This window comes from Corvus cornix, chromosome 8, assembly GCF_000738735.6.
Source record: "Corvus cornix cornix isolate S_Up_H32 chromosome 8, ASM73873v5, whole genome shotgun sequence".
Taxonomy (NCBI): domain Eukaryota; kingdom Metazoa; phylum Chordata; class Aves; order Passeriformes; family Corvidae; genus Corvus; species Corvus cornix.
The window spans coordinates 18962274-18982931 of NC_046338.1; the positions used below are offsets into that span (position 1 = coordinate 18962274).

Here is a 20658-nt window from a genome sequence, read left to right on the forward strand (position 1 = left end):
CTTTCTGTTGTAGTTAAGAGATTTGCCAGTCCCTGAAAACTCTACTGCAAAGGGCTATGGCCCCTCACATTTCTGACCTGTTCACAATCTCCCTGCTTCCTCAGCTCTATGTTCCTGACATATCTGTTTAGGGAAGCAGCTTTTCCAGATTATTCAATTTGTCTCATATACATCTTGAGTAGTTCAAAATGAATATTCCTTTGGCTAAATCCCCTGCAGATTTGATGGAGACATTTGCTGTTATGGAAGTGTATGTTGAATCCTGCGGAGTCTGAGGCTGAGAGGGCATCCTGTCAGAAACAGAGCCATGTTTCCTTTCATTCTTCACACACAACTAAATGGATAAATCGATGTGTCATGAAACTTGACACAGGAAAATCCAACAGGTGCCATGAAATTATTGCTTTCAAAGCAGTTTTGCATGAAATAAAATATGTATTGATTACATATCCAATATAGCATTGTCATGGTATCTCTAAGAAAATTTAGCATTCTTAATCACAGAAGTTCCATTTTAGAATGCATTTGCTGTGATTTTTCCTGAGTACTGTCAAGACACAGTTTCATTTAAAACAGTTCATCATATGAAAGTTTATAATTTTTTTTAAAAAACAACCTTTAGCACCTGCCCAGCATTTTTATCTGTTTAGAAATTACAGTAAATCACAGTCTTTACCTCCCCGCTAATTTAGTTAGGATATGTCCAGAACAAAGGGCCACAATAAATGCCAAAGTGAGGGCTACACCCACTTATAAATCACACAGCCCCAGGTCTCTGAGTTAGCAGGTTAAAAATTTACTAGATTATAACTGACGTACAACACAACTAGGTCCCTTCAATGATAACTGATTTATCAGAGGAAAAGCCTTTAGCAAGTATTCCTTAGCTCACCATGGACATTTCTAAAATATCTGTTTCCATCTGTTTATCTTAGCCCCCAAAAAAGACTTCACCTGGATAGATATGTGCACGAAGAAAGCACAATAACATAGCATCAAACAGGATTTAAAATCTCGGACTGCTGCTTCCAGTCCTCTACCTTGTTGTCAATTGCTAAGTGGTGGTGATAAATGTGACATCAAAATGCAGTCTCACACTTTGGTTTCTGAACATCAACAACAAAAAAGGTAAGGTCACAATTTCTTAAAAACTTTTTAGGCTGCATACTGCTCTTAAGAAATGTGTCTATCAAAATCTGCCATTACATAGTATTTTGATCCTGCTCTTCATTCTGCTTTTCTTACTTACTAAAAAAAAATTTCCTAGTTTATACATCTACAGTTATGATGTGGATCTGGAGTAGGAGTTCTTGTGCTTTCAGATGTGGGAGAAAAGGACAGAGAACTACTTGTATGAATGCACTATAATTTCAATGCCTTTGTGCCAGCTCACAATGGATGAGTATCTATTTCAAAGGCAGAGCTACACAAATTTCAAAATGTATGTGTGCCTGTGACTACAGATATTCTTGAGAGACAAGGAGGAAATGGTAAGAGAGGACAAAAAGACAGATGGAGAAGGAAGAAGACAGGGTTATTGCAAAGTAGTTGGATTTAATCTAAACTTTGTAAACCTGCTTCTGTGACAATAAATAGTATTAGAGAGTGACTTTGAATACATAAAAATATGGTGGTCGCTGTGCTGATTTGGCCATCAGCAAAGCAGCAATGCATAGCAATAATCCCAATTTACATGGATACACAGACCCTGTGGTTTGGCCTTAATTTAAACCAGACTTTTTCACTGTCAGAACTAGAATAATTTATTTTCATATGCAAGTCTAATTAGCCAGTTGTAGTTTAAACATTCTGTATGATCAGGAAAAGCATTAAAAAGCACTGTGAGGAGAGCCTTCACCAAGTAACAGATATATATGTACAATAAATGTATAAACAAATACTACTTCTTTGCTCTGTGCATATTCCTCAGAGCTATATCCAGCAATAGATTGCCTTAAACATCCCCCACACTGAGTTTCCTGCTGTTTTATGGGATGATTCCATTATCAGAAGTCACATTCTCATGAAGATTTTGTCTGACCTAACTTCTAAGTCCTAACCTCCATAAATTACAATTCCTGCTCAGCTTTTCTCACTCTCAAAATTGGTTATTTCACCTTCCAAACACTCTAGCACCTTAACCTTCACTTTAAGTTGCTGAAAAAAGGTAATTTAAATCTTCTCCTTCTTGCCTCTCTAAATTATATCCTCAGATTGAAATAAAAGGACAATCTCAATTTTCTCTGTTGTATTTTGCCCCTCCCCTCCCTAGCCCTGACCTATCTATAGATGCCTGCACAGACAGAGCTCTTCTTTTGCATGAAGAAGACATTTACCCTGTTTACCCTTCTGTCACACTCTGCTTTAATAGTGATACACAGAATATTCATTTCGGATTTAAGTCTCAGAGAAGAAAATTAACCACAGTGATTTTTTCCTGCTTGTGGTAAATTATAGCCTTGGACATTCATTGTTTTGGATCTGTTTTGGTAGAGATATTTGTCTGTATTAGGAAAATATGCAGATGAATTGGGAACTGGTTTAGAAACTACCAAGTTTCTTACATGCTTTCACTCTACCTGTTGGTGTTCATTATTTCATTTAAGTCATAACATAAAATACTGTGTTTTTTCCTTAATATGCTAAGTTACAAATTAAATTAAAGTGTTCTCATGTGGATTACCTAGGAATGTAGAATCTCAGTTCCAGTGTCAATCAACACACCATGCACATCACAATAGAAGTATCAATGCTTACACAAGGCATCCAAACACACTACATGAAAGAACACAAAGATGAGAAAGGAAAATCAAAGCTGATTAATGTGGTATGAATTCTAGGACACTTTGTTGAACTCCGAAATCTACCCTACTTTTACGGTGAAGCTTGCACATGGAATTGGTAGAATGACACTCTTCCACAAACTTCTAAAAAATATTGCCATGAAATTAGTTTAATCTCAGGATACCTACATCAACAAAGGATTGCTCTGCTAACTTCCTGTAAGAGGTATTAAGCAGATGCAGGTTAACATAGTGAAGATTTTTATTGACTATGGTTTTAAAAATATCACTTATTTTAAAAATAACAACACATCCAACCTCAGGCACAGAGAATGCTGAAATCAAATTCTGGCAGCTTCAGTCCAACAAATGGCCATTGATTTCTATAGCCTTTTTTTCCTGAGGAAAGGACATCATTAAGTTGTCTCAGTATTTGTGTGCTTCTGTTGACTAAATATCATGGTAAATTCCTCTCAGAAATCCATGACCTAAACAAATATAAAAGTTTTCCAGATTTTCACTAGTGGTCTAGTGCCATTCCTTTTCTAGTTAGCATCAGAAAAATGTTTTTTATAAAAAAACCTGGTGGGACTGTATCAGAAGTGACAGAACGTGGCTGTACAGAGCAAAAGGCAGAGGGCAAACAGCAGCCCTGCGATTGCCTGGCACTGTCCGTGTCACCTTCAACCTGTGACTTGTACAAATCAGTCACAACCAGCTCTGCAACTGATAGCAAAGTTTATCTGCACACAGGAACCTGTAGGATTTCACTAATCCAACTGCTTGGAAGCAGGAAAGAAAAGGCATAATAGGTCTTGCCATGAAAGTCTGAAGGTAAAAGGGCTCAAGGGAGGGTAGGAAGGCTGGGTGTTGAGGGGAAGTCTGTGCTGACTCAGAGTGACAGCAGTAACAGCCAGTTCGACTGCGGTCTACCAGTGCACACAATTTCCAGCAGCGCTACGGAGCAGGACTCAGCAGTGGTAATCATAGCTCAACACCTTTCCAGCTGTTTCCAGGTGGTATTTTCTGTAACAAAACAGAGTAACTTCGTGGAAGCATTTGAATCAGAGTAAACTGGTACTCACAGAACATGAGAGATGCTTCTATTTATTTAAAGACACTTCAAGTTTTGAAATTCCAGTGGGAATTCACAATCTGCAATGGAAATACAGGGTCAGGTTCTCCAGTACTACCCATTTCTATACATGCCTAAGGACAATGTGACTCCTATCAAACACTACAAAGGTGTGGCTATAGGGTTTTTTCCTACCTATAGCTTTCTACATGTAGCACCTAACCTTCACTTGTTATCATTTTAGAAAGTATTCCTTTGCTTATGCTAAAGCCAACACACTTCTCCTATTCCTTTTAATTCCTGCACACCTTGAAGTACCTTTGTCCATACTGATTCTTAAAGAGGTTCCAAGAGCCAAGTTTCCTGGAAGCTGATGGTAGGCAGTGAGTATGAAAGGGAAGCTGCCAGTGAGCAGTTCTTACCTATTAGCCATTAGCTAGGGAGACTCCCACTCCATCTGTTGCCTGAGAGAGATTTCAACAGAAAGATTACCCAGATTTGATAAGGAATATTCCCAGCATGGGAAGGACTCATGCTTAGTAGGTGGTAATAATATCAGTCTAACATTTAAAGTGTGTCAAGCAGTGCAAACGGGTTAAAAATATTTCATTATGGAATCATTGAGGTATAAATTAACTCAGTGGTGCTATGCTGAGAGTTTAATTCTCAAATTCATATGTAATTTTCTACTTTGGATGAGCCAGACATTGATTGAAATAGTCAACATAGACCTGTGAATAAATGAAATTATGGAAGAGGAGGTGAAATTTTTCTGGGTTTACTTTATAACACTGTACTTACTTTCAGTCTATAATATAGTCCCTGAAATGAGCATACCAAAGCAATTTTCAGGCAATTAGCTTGTATAAGAAAGACTTTGGAGAGATCATTGACACAGCAAACACTTGACAGACTTGCCAATGAATGTTCTTAAGAAAACAAACACATTGAAACTACTGAAGTGCTTCGACTTCTCAAAATGTCTGCTGGGGTCCAGACATCAAGTCCTGGATGACTTGTCACACACTATTCCCACAAAGCAACCATTTCTAGCAATTACATGGTCTATATGTATATGCAAATAAACTTATATAAAATAGGACTTTTTACTGGCATTTTCACTAGCTCTTTTCCAACAAAACACCACATGAAAGCTACAGAAAAGCATGGGTCCCTTTGTAATATATATATGTAAACAGAATTACCATTCAGTTAATAATCCATTTCCATTTTCTAATCTGATTTTAAGACAGGGAGATCACAATATCTTAGTATTTAACAATGAAATGAAATCTGGTGTGTCTAAAGCTTGTTATGGAAAGTTGGAATATTTTTTACATGTCCATTTACTTGTAACTTCATTTGTGCAGTTCTATTTTTGAATGTGCAAAACTGCCTTAACTATACAGTTATTCCATACACTAGGTAAATCTGAGAAATAACCCAAGAAAGAAGCATTTTCTATGCTGAACAAAATACTGTGTATCTCTGGCTGCAAATTGCAGAAAAGGAATAAACACAGTAGCTGTGATTTTTTTGGGAGGTCTGAAAATGCTGCCTAGAGAACACAAAAGGCCAGATTTGTAGGCTCCTGAATCTGTCAGAAAAATTAAAGAAGCCTTCTCTTAAATAGGTTGCAGACATCTCTGTCACTGTGGTTGCACCCATAATACCTGACCCACTTCCAGTTATAGAACAGGATCAACCATCTAGAAGTATATCAGGCCAAAGGCTCAGAGATCCTTGTACTTTAACAGCTGTACATAGCCCCTGAGCCCAGTTCTAAAGTTTCTGCTGATGACTACAATGGAATTTGGGTGTGAATCCATTCACCTTCAATTCCTCTATCTAGAATGTGATAAGACCAAGCCGACAATTCAGGCTACAGTTGTGCTTATACTTAAATGCCTTCTTTTCCTGTTTGCCACATTTCCTTTTTTAAAAGGCCATCCTGTGGGAATAAAGAGCTCAAAAGCAAAATGAAATAATAACGTTTTGCATTTCATAATGAGATGTTTAGAGCACTCGTCTTCCTTCACATTATCAAACATTTTTCCAGCTCACAGCTATTTCAAAGATGTATTTGAGGTCTGGGCACAAACAGTGCTTTGTTTCTATATTTATGGTAAGATCTCATTTCTTTGTATGTAAAGATTACAGATGTTTTCCATTTTCAAATAGATGGCATTGCAACTTGCTTCATTCAGAAGAAAGTTTCCATTCATCTGGAAACAGCTAATATTGGCAGTGCTAGCTGAAAAAACAGTAAACTGGAAAATACAGCAGATGTTACATGAGAGAGAATAAAGTAGGAAAATTAACAAACATTTTTCTCCAAGCCTGGGCTTGTCCATCAGTTAGTTTCACCATGATGGCTGCCCAAAAGCAAGTACTTGAAGGCAAGTATTTTTCTGCTACATAAACTGGAATTTATTGCCAAGTATTTGCAACTTGCTCTAGGTTCAAGTGATGTGAGTCAGTTCTGTTGAAATCATTATAGTGTGGTGCTAAAGGTGGGGTATTGGGGAAAACTACCATGGGGATTATCAGGTACAGAAAATGCAACCCTCCAAGAGAAAAGCCATCACAAGGAGTATAAAGCAGCTAGTGGAAAAAAATCTGAGCATGGGTTATGCTCTTCCTAGTGGGATCATACAAACATTTATGCAAACAAGTTCCACTAATTTTTGTATCAGCTTAAGATACAGATAAAATAAGTCCCTACATTAAGAGTTAGGGGAAAGGAGAAAATATTTTTCCCTTCTAGTGACCTTGACCGCAACTGAGGTGAAAGATTGCAAAGACGCCAGGCTACCATGACTTTTTACACACAGCAGAGAGGATGAGGTAAAGAGACAGCAATCTAATAGTAAAAGGAGCTCTATGAAGTCTTTTGGGCATTAAGAGACCTTTAAATGCAATGGCAGAAACAAAACATTGTCACAGAAACGCCTTTTACCCTAGCTGACCCATCTCCTCATTTTCCCACAGCATACTGATGGGCCTAGGCATGATTCTTAATTGTTTCATGAGATTTTTTGCATGTTTCACTGAAAACTGAGAAAAGGCAAAACCACTTCTTTGCAAATGCAGCTTTTGAACAGGCAGCAGCATGACTCATCATGAATAATGAAAAGCCACACTAAATTCTGCAACCATTAGAGATAAGCTCTCAAAGGGGGATTCTCTTGTGAGATTCAGCACAGCCTTTATACTCAGAAGATTGGGACTTAGTACAGTTAAAACTCCTCTGACTGCAAAGATACCCAAAGAATGAATTTGGCCCTGGTTTTTTTGGAATGTCTGACTAGCCAAAAATGAAACCCAAAAGGCTCAGGAAATGCCGGGGTAATCTTATGCCCTTTCCCCCTCATACAGCAAGTGTAGAGCTCCCAGCTGACTGAAAAATACCCAGAGTGATGTGTGTCTTGACTGTCATTTTTCAATGCTGCTGCTGCTAGAAATCAAAGATTTATGTTCAAAAAGAGCTTTTTGGCAGAAATTCCCAATTGTGCTGCAGAGTAATTCAATGTACTGAAGCACATCAATGCAGTTTGTTTTGTATTTGGACAGGGGGCAAATACAGTCCTCTATAGACTTAATACTTAGCTGCCATTTCCCATATTCTCTATCTCCAGGCAACAAGCATGAACTTGAATCTGCCCAGACAGAATTTGTAATTATATGTTTTGAACTACAAATGCTTAATTTCTAGGTGCTCTTTACCTTCTTAGCTCCTGCATTGAAGAGATTACCATGCCCTGGGACTGCTCAATTGAGTCCAAAGAGAGTCAGCAAATTCCTAACAACAAGATGAGACTTTTTTCTAATGAATCCTTGTATTTCAAGACATTGCTTTGCACAGTGAAACATCACTAAACTCTGTCTATCAACATATTACTCTACGTAAGAATTAGAATTCAGAGATGCTTAAACTAGTAATAGATGACCACTGTTTCGGCATTTGCATTGTGATCCATGCAAAACTGAGCATAAAGATGGAGAGAGTCCATTCCCTGAGCGGAATTTTTGCTTGAAGTTCAAGAACTTTTTTTCAAAATAAACACTTCCTTTTCAAGATGTTCAGAGTACACAGAAATTACCTTCTTGAAGTAAGAACTGCCGTAAGAAGAGATTAATTCCCATGTACATGGAGCTTTTCAAGGGCTTCCAAGTAGAGGCTAAATCACGTTATTACTCCCAGCACAACTCTACAACATCTCTCAAAATAACAGACAATGATAATGTTCCTCACAAAGTCAATGCTAGGGGAGTAAAGATTGTATTTGTATTTGCATGCATCTTTACAAAGACACTCACAAGAAACATTGTTTTAGAAAACTACCCCCAGGGGTCTATGAATGAGCCAAAACCTACCTACCTTAAGCATGCCGCTGAAAATGACTTCTAGCTTTCCAGGCAATTTTGAGCACCACAAGAGTAATATTCCTTTGGCTAACTACCTCAGCGCAGATGAGGTGCTAAACCCTCTGGCTGGCCCCTCCATCAGCCCAAGCTTGCAATATCTCAATGGATGCTATAAAGAAATTGCATTGCACAGCCAGAACCTGCTTTAATAAATTTGATCTCTACAAATAATTAAACTACTCCCCCCCACCCCAAACCCCAGGAGCAAACTTTGTGCTGCACCACAGAGGACAAAAGCTCTTTGGAACCTCATGCTGCTTGACAGTCCCCGAAGCTGCTCAGACCTGATTCTGTGCATTGCTGACAGAAACTTGAAGGTTTCACATCAGTTTTAGGGGACTTAGACTAGATGTGAACTGGTGAACAGACACAGAGGGTCAGGCTCTATAAAATGGGGTTCCATAAATTTCAGGTTCCATATATTAAAGTCCTAGACACATTGAGTTGTTAATAACAATTTCCCCATGCTGCAGGATGGAAGGATCACAATCAGTCACTATGAAGTGTGTGCTGGTACCCACATGTCTCACAGTCATGGTGTAAAGCACCTACAGACACTCCCTTGGCAACATTAGTTTAATCCAGTATAGAAAGCAAAGGGGATTGCTGGTATCCTCAGAAAGAACCATTATCACACCAGGACTTCAAAAGAGAACAACCCTCTCTTACATTAGATCCCATCTCAAGCAGTGTCTTTCTGCTCTCAGTGAGTTTCATGCATCTGATGATTGTGTCACTGTGTTGTTTCCACACAGCTACTGTGTCATCTCATATTTACCTGTCAGAACAAAACACAGCCCTCTTTCATAGGCAGTGAAGATGCCAGGGTCTGATGGAACATGTCTAGAATCTCCCCACCCACCACAGACAGCCAAGCTCTACAAGCCTTACAGGTTCATCCCAGGAGGAACGCCAGTTTCTGTGTTTCCTTTTTTGAAAGTGCTTCCTTCGCTGCAGCTGAACACGTAATACTAGATGTGTTGTTGGTTAACCTTCCCATGCTCTTACTTCTCCTGCAAACAGTGGTTGGTTGGTAGAAGTTTACTACTGTTTTTACTGATGCCACACCAACTCCTGATCTATGTCCCTCCTGTAACTCAATTTCTTTGTCAGAATGAGGTATCAGCTGAGCAAGCCCTGCCTCATTCCCAGTGTGGGAGCTGAACTGCTGATCAAAGAGCTTTCAAGCTTTGTTATTATATACCTGATGAAGGCTAGACAAAAGGCCAAACTATAGATCACAAAACTGCTTCTTCAGCAACTTACTTTCTCGTGTATCAGTTAACTTTTTTCCTAGTGTTCATCATGATCTCTGAACCTCATGATCTCTTTCCTGGTTTATGTGTTCTATTATAATTAGATTTCTCCCAGAAGTTCAAGCATGATCTATTTGAATGTTTCCAGAGGTGTTAAGGTACATCTCAGAGTTAGTCATTGACATGAAATTGTACCAAAAATAAAATTAAACCAAATTAATCAAAAGCAAGTAGTGGACTTCCTGTATGCTTTCCTAATTTTTTCTTTTTCTGGTCTTTCGGGGGTTAATTTTCCCCTCATCTTGCTCATTGTGAGTACTACAGCCCAGAGAAATGTCCCACTATCAATGATCATTCATCAGAAACATCAGTTTATCATATTTTGTGTGTTTGGAACCATGACACACTATGTTCTACCCTTCCCATTAAATTTTGTAACCTTTCAGGTAGCGAAATGTTCTGCATCTATCCCAGACTGGAAGGTACTGTTAGGAAAAAACACCATGAACACCCCAAACCAGGCTATTGTCTAGAATAAACACAGACGGGTGAGCTAGAAAAGGAGTTATCTAGTTACAGCTAAAGTTAAGGGAGTAGAAGGCTAAGTAATTCCATCTAGTTTCACATGAGCTTTGGTTACAGTAAACTTTGAATGATGTTATGTTATTTAAAGTATATTAAACATGTTTTCTAGCAGCACACTTCACCTAGTATTGATAAGGTCTCTAACATCATCAAAAAAGGTAGCACACACAAGGTATCACAGATTCAAAGCCAAGACTTTTATGAAGACCCCTTTCACTTTCTTAGTTTATGAGCTCACCACTGGCACCACTGCCTGCCCAAATGTTTGTAAACACCCAGTACGACTGGACCACAATATGCAACACTGGTGGTAAAAGACTGCACAGACCGCACTCTGCCAGTGGTCAGATCTCTGAGTGAAGGAGCAGTTATTTATAGAGATACACATGTAAGAAGAATATCTGTATTTATGGATTTTACATTCCTAGATACACTTCTTAGTAATATGCATGCCTCATCACCAAACCAAGTACCATCATCTGTTGATGCATGACGTCAGTCTGGTTGCTGATTTAGAAAGGGCAGTAAGATGGGATCATAGAATCATTAAGGGTTGGAAAATACCTCTAAGATCAGCTGAACTATAGCCCTCTGTGAAGATAGTCAGCCTGCTACACTCAGTGTCAGCATGCAATGAACTGAGAAGGCAGCCAAGCCACACACAGAGACCTTTTCTGAGAGGGACTAAATCACATGACAGGACCTCCCCTTGGCAAATCGACAGGGCCAGGCTGCTTTTGGCAAGGACAGCTACTCCTGAAAAAGGATGGTAATGGCGTAAAATGGTTAGCATAGGAGACTGTTCAAGGGCAAAGCACATTTGCTAATTATGACTCTAGTACATTAGCCTGCTGCTGGGTCCATGCCATCCAAAATAATTTGTTAAAAGATAAAGTTCTGGAGACCAATAATTCACAGAGGCCTATTGCAACAGAAATAAATTAGAACAGAGACACGCTTTGAAACACAGGCAGCTTATACTTCATGGTGAGCACTTGCTTATGAGTTCCAGTGTTGTCAACAAAAATCAAGCAGCTGCTTGCATTCTCTTCTGGGCTGGGCTGGCCTGAATTTTGGTAGCACAGTTTTAGCAGTATTTCTTTATTACCGTGGTTGGTTGCAATTGTTATTTTGCATGGACATCTATAAATCAAAAGGCTGTTCAAAGTGATTTTTTTTCCCAACATTTATTTTATCAAATGACCAACTATCATTTTAGGTACATTCCAAATTCAAACATCATCTAAATTGCTGTGCAAGGAAGAGTCCATATTCAGCAATGGCACACTTTTCTGGGAGCTAGGAAAGTGCCATTCTCCCCATCTGTCAGATGGGAAGCAGGAAATACACAGAGAAGCAGGGCTGATTTTCCTGACTTACACAGATTCATTCACAATTCGTCTTGGCTCATGAAAAAACAGTGAAAGGACACCATCTTTATACTCACATTTCTTGATTCATGGCACCAAAAAGAATGGCAAATTCAGTCCCTATTTCAAAATCACTGGTTCTGGGTTATAAAAGCGTACTGCTTAAAATGTACAAAGTGGATTCAGCAACTGTCACGTGTCTTGTAAATATGTTCTGTAACTGGTACAGTAGGGCTGTAGATGATATTATAATACTGAAAGCCAAATAACCTTCTACCCAGGATAAATAGTAAACTCTGAAGTGTTAAAATTTTTAAGAATTTCTTCAGGAAATGTGAAAAGTCAAAAGGAAATTGAAAAAATATCAGTAGGAAACCTTTTTAAATTGCCCTTGATAAGGCCATTTTTGTATCATCTAATCAGTCACTTTCCTGAGCATGCTAAGAAATTTCTCAGGTTTTGTCATAGGTTTCATCATTTTGCTTTTGTCACTGCCCTGGAATTATTGTCCCTCTTAAAAATCTCTCCTCACATGCAGTAATTTCAACTTTCAACACACCCAGTCACTGAATTTTGTTATCATTTTGCCTTTTACTGCCAAATTTCTGCCAGTAAGAAACTGTGTCTTCCTGAAGAACCAATTAACTTTCTATTTAATGAGTTATACTCATTTTGCAAAACATATTTTCCATTAAAGTCTTCTATTATTCTTCTCATAACATTCCAGTCAGATTTCAGTATCCCTCTTGAAATATTTCCAGCAAAATTGGACAATTTATTCAACAGTTGCACTCATTCCCAAATCAGAGGAACTTTCAAACTCTTCACAATATTAGCCTTTCTAGTTACAGGCTTGCTCTCAGAGCTAATATTCATCTGGTGATTCAGTATGACTCCCAAGTTCTCCTTGGAACCTTGAGGTGACAGAGCATGCCTTAATCTCAGGAATTACATCCTTCCTAAACACACAGCCCTGCTTTTGATAACATTTTTACACATGTGAGCCTTAACAAAAAGAAATAAGATTCACTTTCTTACAATTACAAAGCACATACAGAGCAGTTTGTCATTTCTGAATTGCAGAGGACCACAGCAAAGGTCTATTTGCCATGTGCAGGCATTATTGTCAGTGAAAAAATATGAAACACTGCTGAGGAAGACCCTTCATGAAGAAGTCCAAAGGAAAATAGAAATCTTCAGCTATTCCTACATAAGGCTTTGTTATTGATATGAGCTTTGTGAACCAGAGTTTGAAAGGAAAAGCCCAAAAGCCTTATTTAGCAATCTAACTGTTTTGTAATTAAGTAGATTGGAGGCAGATGCCATCAGAGACTCCCTGTAAACTTCTGAAGTGCTGAAATTAACCCAGACATACTACTAATTTAGCCTATAGTTCTGGAATGCATGACAGATCTGAAACTTTATTAATCATCCCACATACACATGGAAAGAGAGAGCACCTGGTTCGTAAATGGTTGTAAATCTTTTCATTGCTCAGGAGGATCCAATTATTTTGAATGATTAAGTGACAAAATAATTAAATAATCAAAGTTGTACAAACCAAAGCATTAAACTAATTCCTATCCCACCTTCATTTCTGAAACTGAGGGTATCTAGATAATAGAGGTAAACTGTAAATTAAAGAGATCAGTCATTGTTCTCATTAGCTAGGATTGTTCCTGTAAATCAGGCAAAAGTTTGTTGGCTAAAAACTCAAATATTCAGGAAAACTAAGGAAATTAAAGTCAAAACTAGATTTAAAAAATACAACTAAAATGATAATGTAGGAAAATAGATTGTAGAATCTAACTATTTTAGAATTCATTGACAGGATGGAAATAGCATTAAAAAGGGAGGGAAAATGGAACAGAAAAAGAATTCCAAGATGTTATTTTAGCACAGGAGGATTTGTGTCAGCTTCTAGCCTTTTATACCAAATGTTTTTGACAAGCTCTACTGCAGATAGCTTTTACCTCCAGGAATTAGAAAATCACAAGTGAATCAGTACATTCAAGAAAAGGTTAATTAGAGAATTTTCTGCAAGAGAAACAAGAAGAATCAACAGTCAGGATGTTTTTCTGATTGAAATCTCTATGTAACCATAATAGAATCCCACTTGCTTGAGTCATGCTTATGATCTTTCGAAGTGTGACCTAGATACCGCTTCTTGTATTATTCATGTTGTTTTCACAACTGGCATTTAAATTTCACTAACTCAAAGACAGTCCTATACTACAAGCATTATACACAACAAAACCAAAAGGACCAGTATGTAAGGAACATTTTCTGAATGTCTTATGAGCACTTAAAGCTGCTCAGTGGATTTCATAACTGCTTGTTAGGGACAATTAAATGGGGAGATTCAAGCGGTGGTCAGTTTTCAGCAGCCGGTCAGTGCAGACGGTGCACACCGGGAGCTGTCACCCTGGACCTTCTTCAGCAAATACTGACAGAGGTAGGCAGATTTGCCCAGGGTTTATGGGATTAATATAGGATAGGAGAAAGACTGAGGATTAGGGTAATGTCTAGCTGAAGTAGGAGGAGGAGGTGGAAGGGGCTCTCACAAGGTTTTTTTGGAAAGCAGGTGTTATCAGTTTGGAGAAAGTACAAGCCAGGACATGAGGTATTGCAGTCAGTTCTGCTGAAGATATCATAATAGTAAGGCAATTAAGAAAAAAGGTTGCAGTCAAAGGAATAAGGACTTGGAAGAAGAGTTACTTTGAAGCCCCTAATGGGAGCCATCAAAGAGATCCATTCCACCACCAGCATTGTCAATTCTAATTGCTAATTTGCATATGGCAGCACAGAGATCAGTGTTAGATCAGCTCTGGAAAACCCCATTAGTGCCAGTATAGGACACTCACACAGCTCTGTGAACCCCCAACATAATTTTTCAGGTCAAGTCCCTGAGTCACTACCTGAATGTAGAGAAGCTAACTTAATCATAGATAGGAGTTGTGGTCATAACCTGTAGAAATGTCTCCCTTTCTAGTCTGTAGTTTTCTTCTTGAGAACTCATGCACATATTATGGAATTGTTCCAGTTAGCTGCAGAAAGCCAGTGATCAGATCTCCCAGTAACAGGAACTTGTTCCCAAAGTTCCCTGAAATCAAATGGTTACTAAAAATTCTTTACTGCTTTTGCCAAGAACTGCTATCTCCCAAGAGATCTCTCATTTGCAGAAGTTGTTCAATTTATGGTGGTAGAGGGATACTCTTAAAAAATGCAAATTCATTTTATTTTTTTTAACCAACCATGATACAACAAGGATTCAAAATTAAAACTTGAAATCATGGCCTGTATTTTATTGAAATATTTACAGAATCATGAAATTAATGACAGTCTAAAAGAGTGTATAAGAAATATGCCTATTTGTTTAAAAGGCTTAAGTACTCTAAATAAGACACATATGAAGTGAAACTGTGACAATCATGAAATACATTCCATGCACTTAAGCTGGTAAAATGAATCATTTCAGAATAATATGACACTGATGTAGAACATTTCTTAGAACTAAGGAGAGATAAGACCCCTCAACTGTGTTTAGGGTCCCATTTCCTTCAGACAGATCATTAGGGTCCTCCAAAGTGCCTCCCTCTGCCAGCTGGAGGTCTAAATTGGTGTTAAAGTTTTTGATCCATCTAGCTTTAGCTCTTCCATTTCTGAGCTACAGCATCAAGCAAACTAACAGCAAACCACTGCAACAGTTACTCAGATTTATGGTATAAATTCCAAGCAATGCTAATATAAGTGGCTGTCTCCTAAGAGAATCAAGTATTCATATGAACATACCAATTACTTCATACAGTTGGAGAAAGGGTATTTGCATCAAGAATGTTCCTGAATCTCAGCAGAAAAAAATATACACATATAAATAAATTCATTATTAACTTCTACTGGTTTTTGAAGTGTAGATATTGATACTACTTACACTGATATATGGTGTTCCTTCACTGAAAGGACAGACTGCTGTGCCTGCTACTCATGTTTTGGTTCTTCTCCCATTAATGACAGTCCACTGGATACTGAGAATATAAAACTTGTCATACGAGCACTGGGCAGTCATGACAAAATGACAACTCTTACTTACAATCCTGAGCTGCATTAGCCAAAATAAGAGAACAGACCAACAAAATTAGAGGATGATAGGTGTTAACTAGAGTGGTTGGAGTGTTCCTGATTTTTCTTTCAAACACCAACATTAATTGTGTCCAATTCAGTGTGACTATAAGCAAGAAATGTGGATTAAATTTCTAATTCAAACCCCAAGAACAGGTTTCTTACTGTCTTCTAGCTGCATCAGCTGTATGTCTGACAATACAGCTAGATCCATTTAGCAGCAAGCTATTACAATACTCGGTCAAATGAGAAATTACCTAACAAGCCCCTTTTCCAGATTGACACAGTGCATCAAACCCTTTTCAAACAGTCATTTCGCCTATAGGCTATACACAATGGCATTTCCAAATTTTCAAAGATTTTGTTAAAATAGATTATTAAAATAGTATTTAACTCCAGCCTTTGCAGGCCATCACTCTCCAAGAACATTTGGACAGTGAGAAACCTATAAAGACCATAATGAACCTCTGAACCAACTACAGATCTTACTTGCCAGGCTGTAGAGAAATTTGCAAAGACCCTCTTCAGAAATTATATCTAATGAAGCAGTACCATCAAGTGCAGATTAGCTTGGCTTTCCTTAAGTCACTGGGTAAAGAGCCTATTCACATCTTAAGAAGATATGACTAGAAAAGAGCTTTTGTATTCCCCCAAATATTCATTCACACAAGCAGATTGTTCTTTGCAATCATGAATGGTAATAAAATATTAACCTTTGATCTGCCAAAGTGTTTCAGAGGCCTATTTAGCCTCCAGGGGGGAAGAGAAGGAAAAACAGGAAGTTTCCACACACTCTGTTAAATAGTCTGTAAAGGTAAATTTACATTTAACAGTTTATCTAACAGCTTACCACTGTTTTCCCTTTCTTCCTACTTGTCCCTCCTCTTTCCTTTTCCTTTGCATTTTCCAGTAGCCACAGTTTCACCTTCTATGCTCTCTCTTTACCACATATTGGCACTCATCAGGCTTCCCTGGGCAATGATCTGACTCATCAGCACAGCAATATCCACCTTTTAGCTTGGTTAGTTCTCAGCCAGCCAAGTTAGCAGATTCAATGAGTAGACAACCACGTTAACTGTGGAAATATGGGATATATAGACAGAAGCAGGATGCCTCCTGTCAGCACCACAGAGCCAGTATATGGGTTCAAACTTCTCATGAAATTTCACCGTAAGTGAATACCAAGCAAATGGTAGGACTAAGAGGATCCACTTCAGATTCAGGTGAAAATAAGGACAATAATATCCTTCTGATGAGAAAATGTAGCTATGAAAAACCAGGTCTGAAATCCTGACAATCAAGACAAATCTTACAAGAAAGATAAGGAAACTGTATTATACCAAGCTTTTTGCTCCTAGTTAATAATCACCACTCAAAGGTAAAGGGTTAAGTAAATACACAGTGCTGTGAGAAGCAGTAGTGAAATATTTGGATCTGTTGAAAAATATGAGTTGGTGACATATTGTCACAGGCATCCGGATGACTCCTCAGGTTCAGCTGCTTGAGCTGCATCGCTTGGCACTCACACAGCTGCCATCAGCCGGCCAGAGCCCTGTGTTATTGAGATGACCTCCCTGGCACTGGGAACGAGCAGGGGACAGCTGATATTAACAGTCTGAGTGACTGACAAGCTGAGAGATTTTTCCTCAGCCGCTGCTTCCAAATAACAAACTCCTCAGCAAAAAACAACAGGTCTTCACTGAGGAAACTAGGCCTGTATTTGCAACACGCATCATCTGACATAAACAATCTTATCACCTCTGCTAACAATAAAGTTTTGTACAATCTTATCATATTTGGCTTTTTTTCCATTAATACTTGGGAAGGCTTACGCAAAACAAATTGTATGTGGGATATTTTTTGCCCACCCACAGCGGAGGATACTGAATATCTGGAAGCACAGGAAGGATTGCCAGAGTCTGAAGTCATCATGTTTTCACAGCAGTTTCAAGCTTCAGATAAATAGCTAAGCATACATGCTTATCACACATGTCAACATGAGGTCTCTCATGGTCCCTGGACCACCCAGTTAAGGTAAGCCTGAGGCCTGCAAGGTGGCTGATTTCATCTCTCTGCTGCCAGAAGTCACATTTCCTATATCTTTCTCCTCTTGCTGCTTGTCTCCCCATCAGAATTAGAGTTCTTATTCCCCAATGCTACTGTTCCTGTCATCTCCTATTGATCCTATTCAGCTCACTGACACAGTGGATATTCATGGATTTAGGGGTTTAGGTTTGTTTCCAAGTTTTCTTTTTAATTACTTTCCTGACAGATTAGCAAATATAATTGCTTCGCAGATTAATCAGATGAAGGGAAGTGACAGGGAAATGTGGCTGGAAGTGTGGGAGAAGAAGGCAGTAATTCCTCTTTGCTCTGCTGGGAGCTATCAGATAACGCTCATCTCGTCTTGCAGAAAGTCTGAGCTCCAGTGCTACAGGCACAGACTGGTTAGGCAGCTTCTCAAAGGAGCAGCGTGAGAGCTCTGCCCATGCCTCAGGAGAAGGGAACCAGCTGACGTAACCCACACAGGCTGCTGAATGGCTTCACCACCTCCAGTCTTGTCCCTGCCTCTTCTACACCACACCCTCCCCAGCTCCAGCTGCAGAAAGAGTTCTCTCAGAAAGAATTCCTACTTCAACTCATCTTCTAGAACAAATTATCTGTACTTTTAAGGCTTTCACCAGCAGTACTTGGTACAGTGGCACTGGTACACCTGGCACGAAGTGTTCACAAAAATATGTCTGCAAGGCCCTAACTTTGCTCTGCCATCTTACTGAGGTCTCTTAGACCGAAACACCATGACTGTTCTCTTTGTGTTCCCCAAGAGCATCAGAAAATAAGAATCAGAAGAATGTGAGGGGTCATTTCCTTACTATGGACAGCACAGTACCTGTTTGGGGTTTGTTATTTTCCCCAGGATTTGGTCCTGGTTATGGGGTGTTTGTTTTCACTTAATAAAACATAACCAAATGATGGAATAACTAAAGCTGGTTCTCAGAGCCCTGCTAAAAATTCTCCACACAGTTGGCTGGGTAGGATTTAAAACTGCCCTATTCTTAGAAGCACATATCTGCAGCAGTTGGAAAATGCTAGGTTGCAAGCAATGCATTCCACATGTTTAAGACACCGATCCTGAGTATTTCAGATTCTTTGTGGGTTTTTTTCAGTTTACGTTAAAACAAACAAACAAACAAACAAAACCCCAACAAACTGACTCCCCCTCCAGCCCCCCCACCAAACCACCACAAAATGAACACAGTCCTACCATTTATCTGGGCACCTGAACACATTCTACTACGAATCTCCCATTTGATATCACCACAGTAATTACACTTAAACTATTCATTGAAGTGTGATTTTTAAATGAGACACAACAGAGTGTTTTAGAAAGCCTCCCACATCCAGAGGTTCATAAAATACATGAGACTAAGAATTGACAACTCTGGGAACATGAAGAAGGCTACACAAAACATGGTTAACTGATTAAAAAATAATCAATATACTTCAACAAAGTTCACTGAGTAATTTTAGAAAAAAGGGGCAAGATGTTCCGTATTTAGAACAATAGCACTTTTGGCCAGGTTCAACCGCGCACGTAAGATACACCCCTAACACAGAAGAGACACCTGAGCCTGTGCTGCATTCTAAAACCACTCCACAGCATTGAAAGATGCCTGAGCAGCAGATGTACTGTAAAATATGACTTTAAAAATAAGTGTGTTAAAAAAACCTGAAGATGATGACAAATAGCTTTTTCTTTACTTAGAGTTTAAAGAATTAATATATTTATAGTTATGAATAGCAACAGGAAGGGAGTTGTACCAACTGAAACATAATAGTCCAAGGCTTTTCCTCCCAGAGATTCAGGGGGTGTGTCTACTCTAACAAGTAAATGAGGTGGAATTTAGCTTCAAAAAACTGTATCAATCAGATATCTGGATATTGTTTTGCTTCAGCAAGAAAACCCAAGAAATTCATTATGTTAAAGGACTTGGCTAGTAGGGCATTACTTCTCCAAAATTTGCCTTCAAAGCATAATTTAATCCCTCCTGAGAGCTGGCAGATGTTTTGTTATGAACTTTCTTTAAGATCCTGAAATATATACACTTTTTAATAATTTCAAATACATAATTTGATGGTGGGACATGAGCCTTATTTAGATTTTCAAACTTCTATTTCTTGTTGGTTTATTTTCTACCTGTAAAATGCAAAATCATGGTTCTAGCTGGAGGAGATACTGTCTCTCAATCAATTGAGGCATCCCCAATAACAGACTTTTGGGTCAATTGACAGGACAGCTGCAGTAAACACTTTTATTGAGAGACCTTCAATGAAATTTATCTCCTCTCTATTCCTGCTGTCAGAGTGTCAAGGCTACATGCAGACAAATGCATAGAGGCAGTACATTTGCTCACTGTAAGAATGTACTGAGTCCAAAACACTCTTTTCGTGTTTCAAACACGACTACCAAAGGCAGCTCATCAGGAAGCAAAATTATCAAACTAGTTAAGATGAATAAAATGTGAATTCATGAACTCGGTGAACACTCTTTGCAGAAAGCATAGGCTATGTTTTCAGCTGATAACAACCTAATCAACTCCATTCACTTCAAACTCACTTTTTGAAAAAGCGAAAGCTTCTTTTTCCTTTCGTTTAATGCAACGTTTCTTCTCAGAGGCAATTGTTTGCTACAACAATCTATATCTCACTGTACCTTAGGTTAATTATGTGTTTCAAAAGAAATCCCAGTACAATGAGCAAAAGTAGAAGTGAGGCTGATATTGTATGTAGAGCATGGCCAGGGAAAGCCACTACAGTTCTGAAGACCACTCCAGGACTCAGACATTGCTCCAGAAATGAACAACAGAACTTGCATTTTCAGCTGTGAAAGTGCTTCTGTGGTCCTTCTAGATTTTGGCTCATGATGTTGCATTCTTCTCCATTCCCATCCACTTTTCTCTAAGACTTCAAAAGGGAACTCTTTCACCTTGTGCTATAGATTTTCATCATTATTCCTAAATTAGGTACACAGTGCAAAAAGG

General features: G+C 38.6%; 1 protein-coding gene across 1 annotated transcript in view; it reads left to right on the top strand.

The window, feature by feature from the left end:
• Positions 1-856: 856 nt before the first annotated feature.
• Positions 857-20658, top strand: part of PALMD (palmdelphin) — a 47256-nt gene continuing 27454 nt past the window's right edge. Inside the window, exon 1 of the mRNA XM_010409181.4 lies at positions 857-1128. Within this exon, the coding sequence (XP_010407483.3) occupies positions 1085-1128 (44 nt within the window). The 5' untranslated portion in view covers positions 857-1084. The remainder of the gene's footprint in view (positions 1129-20658) is intronic.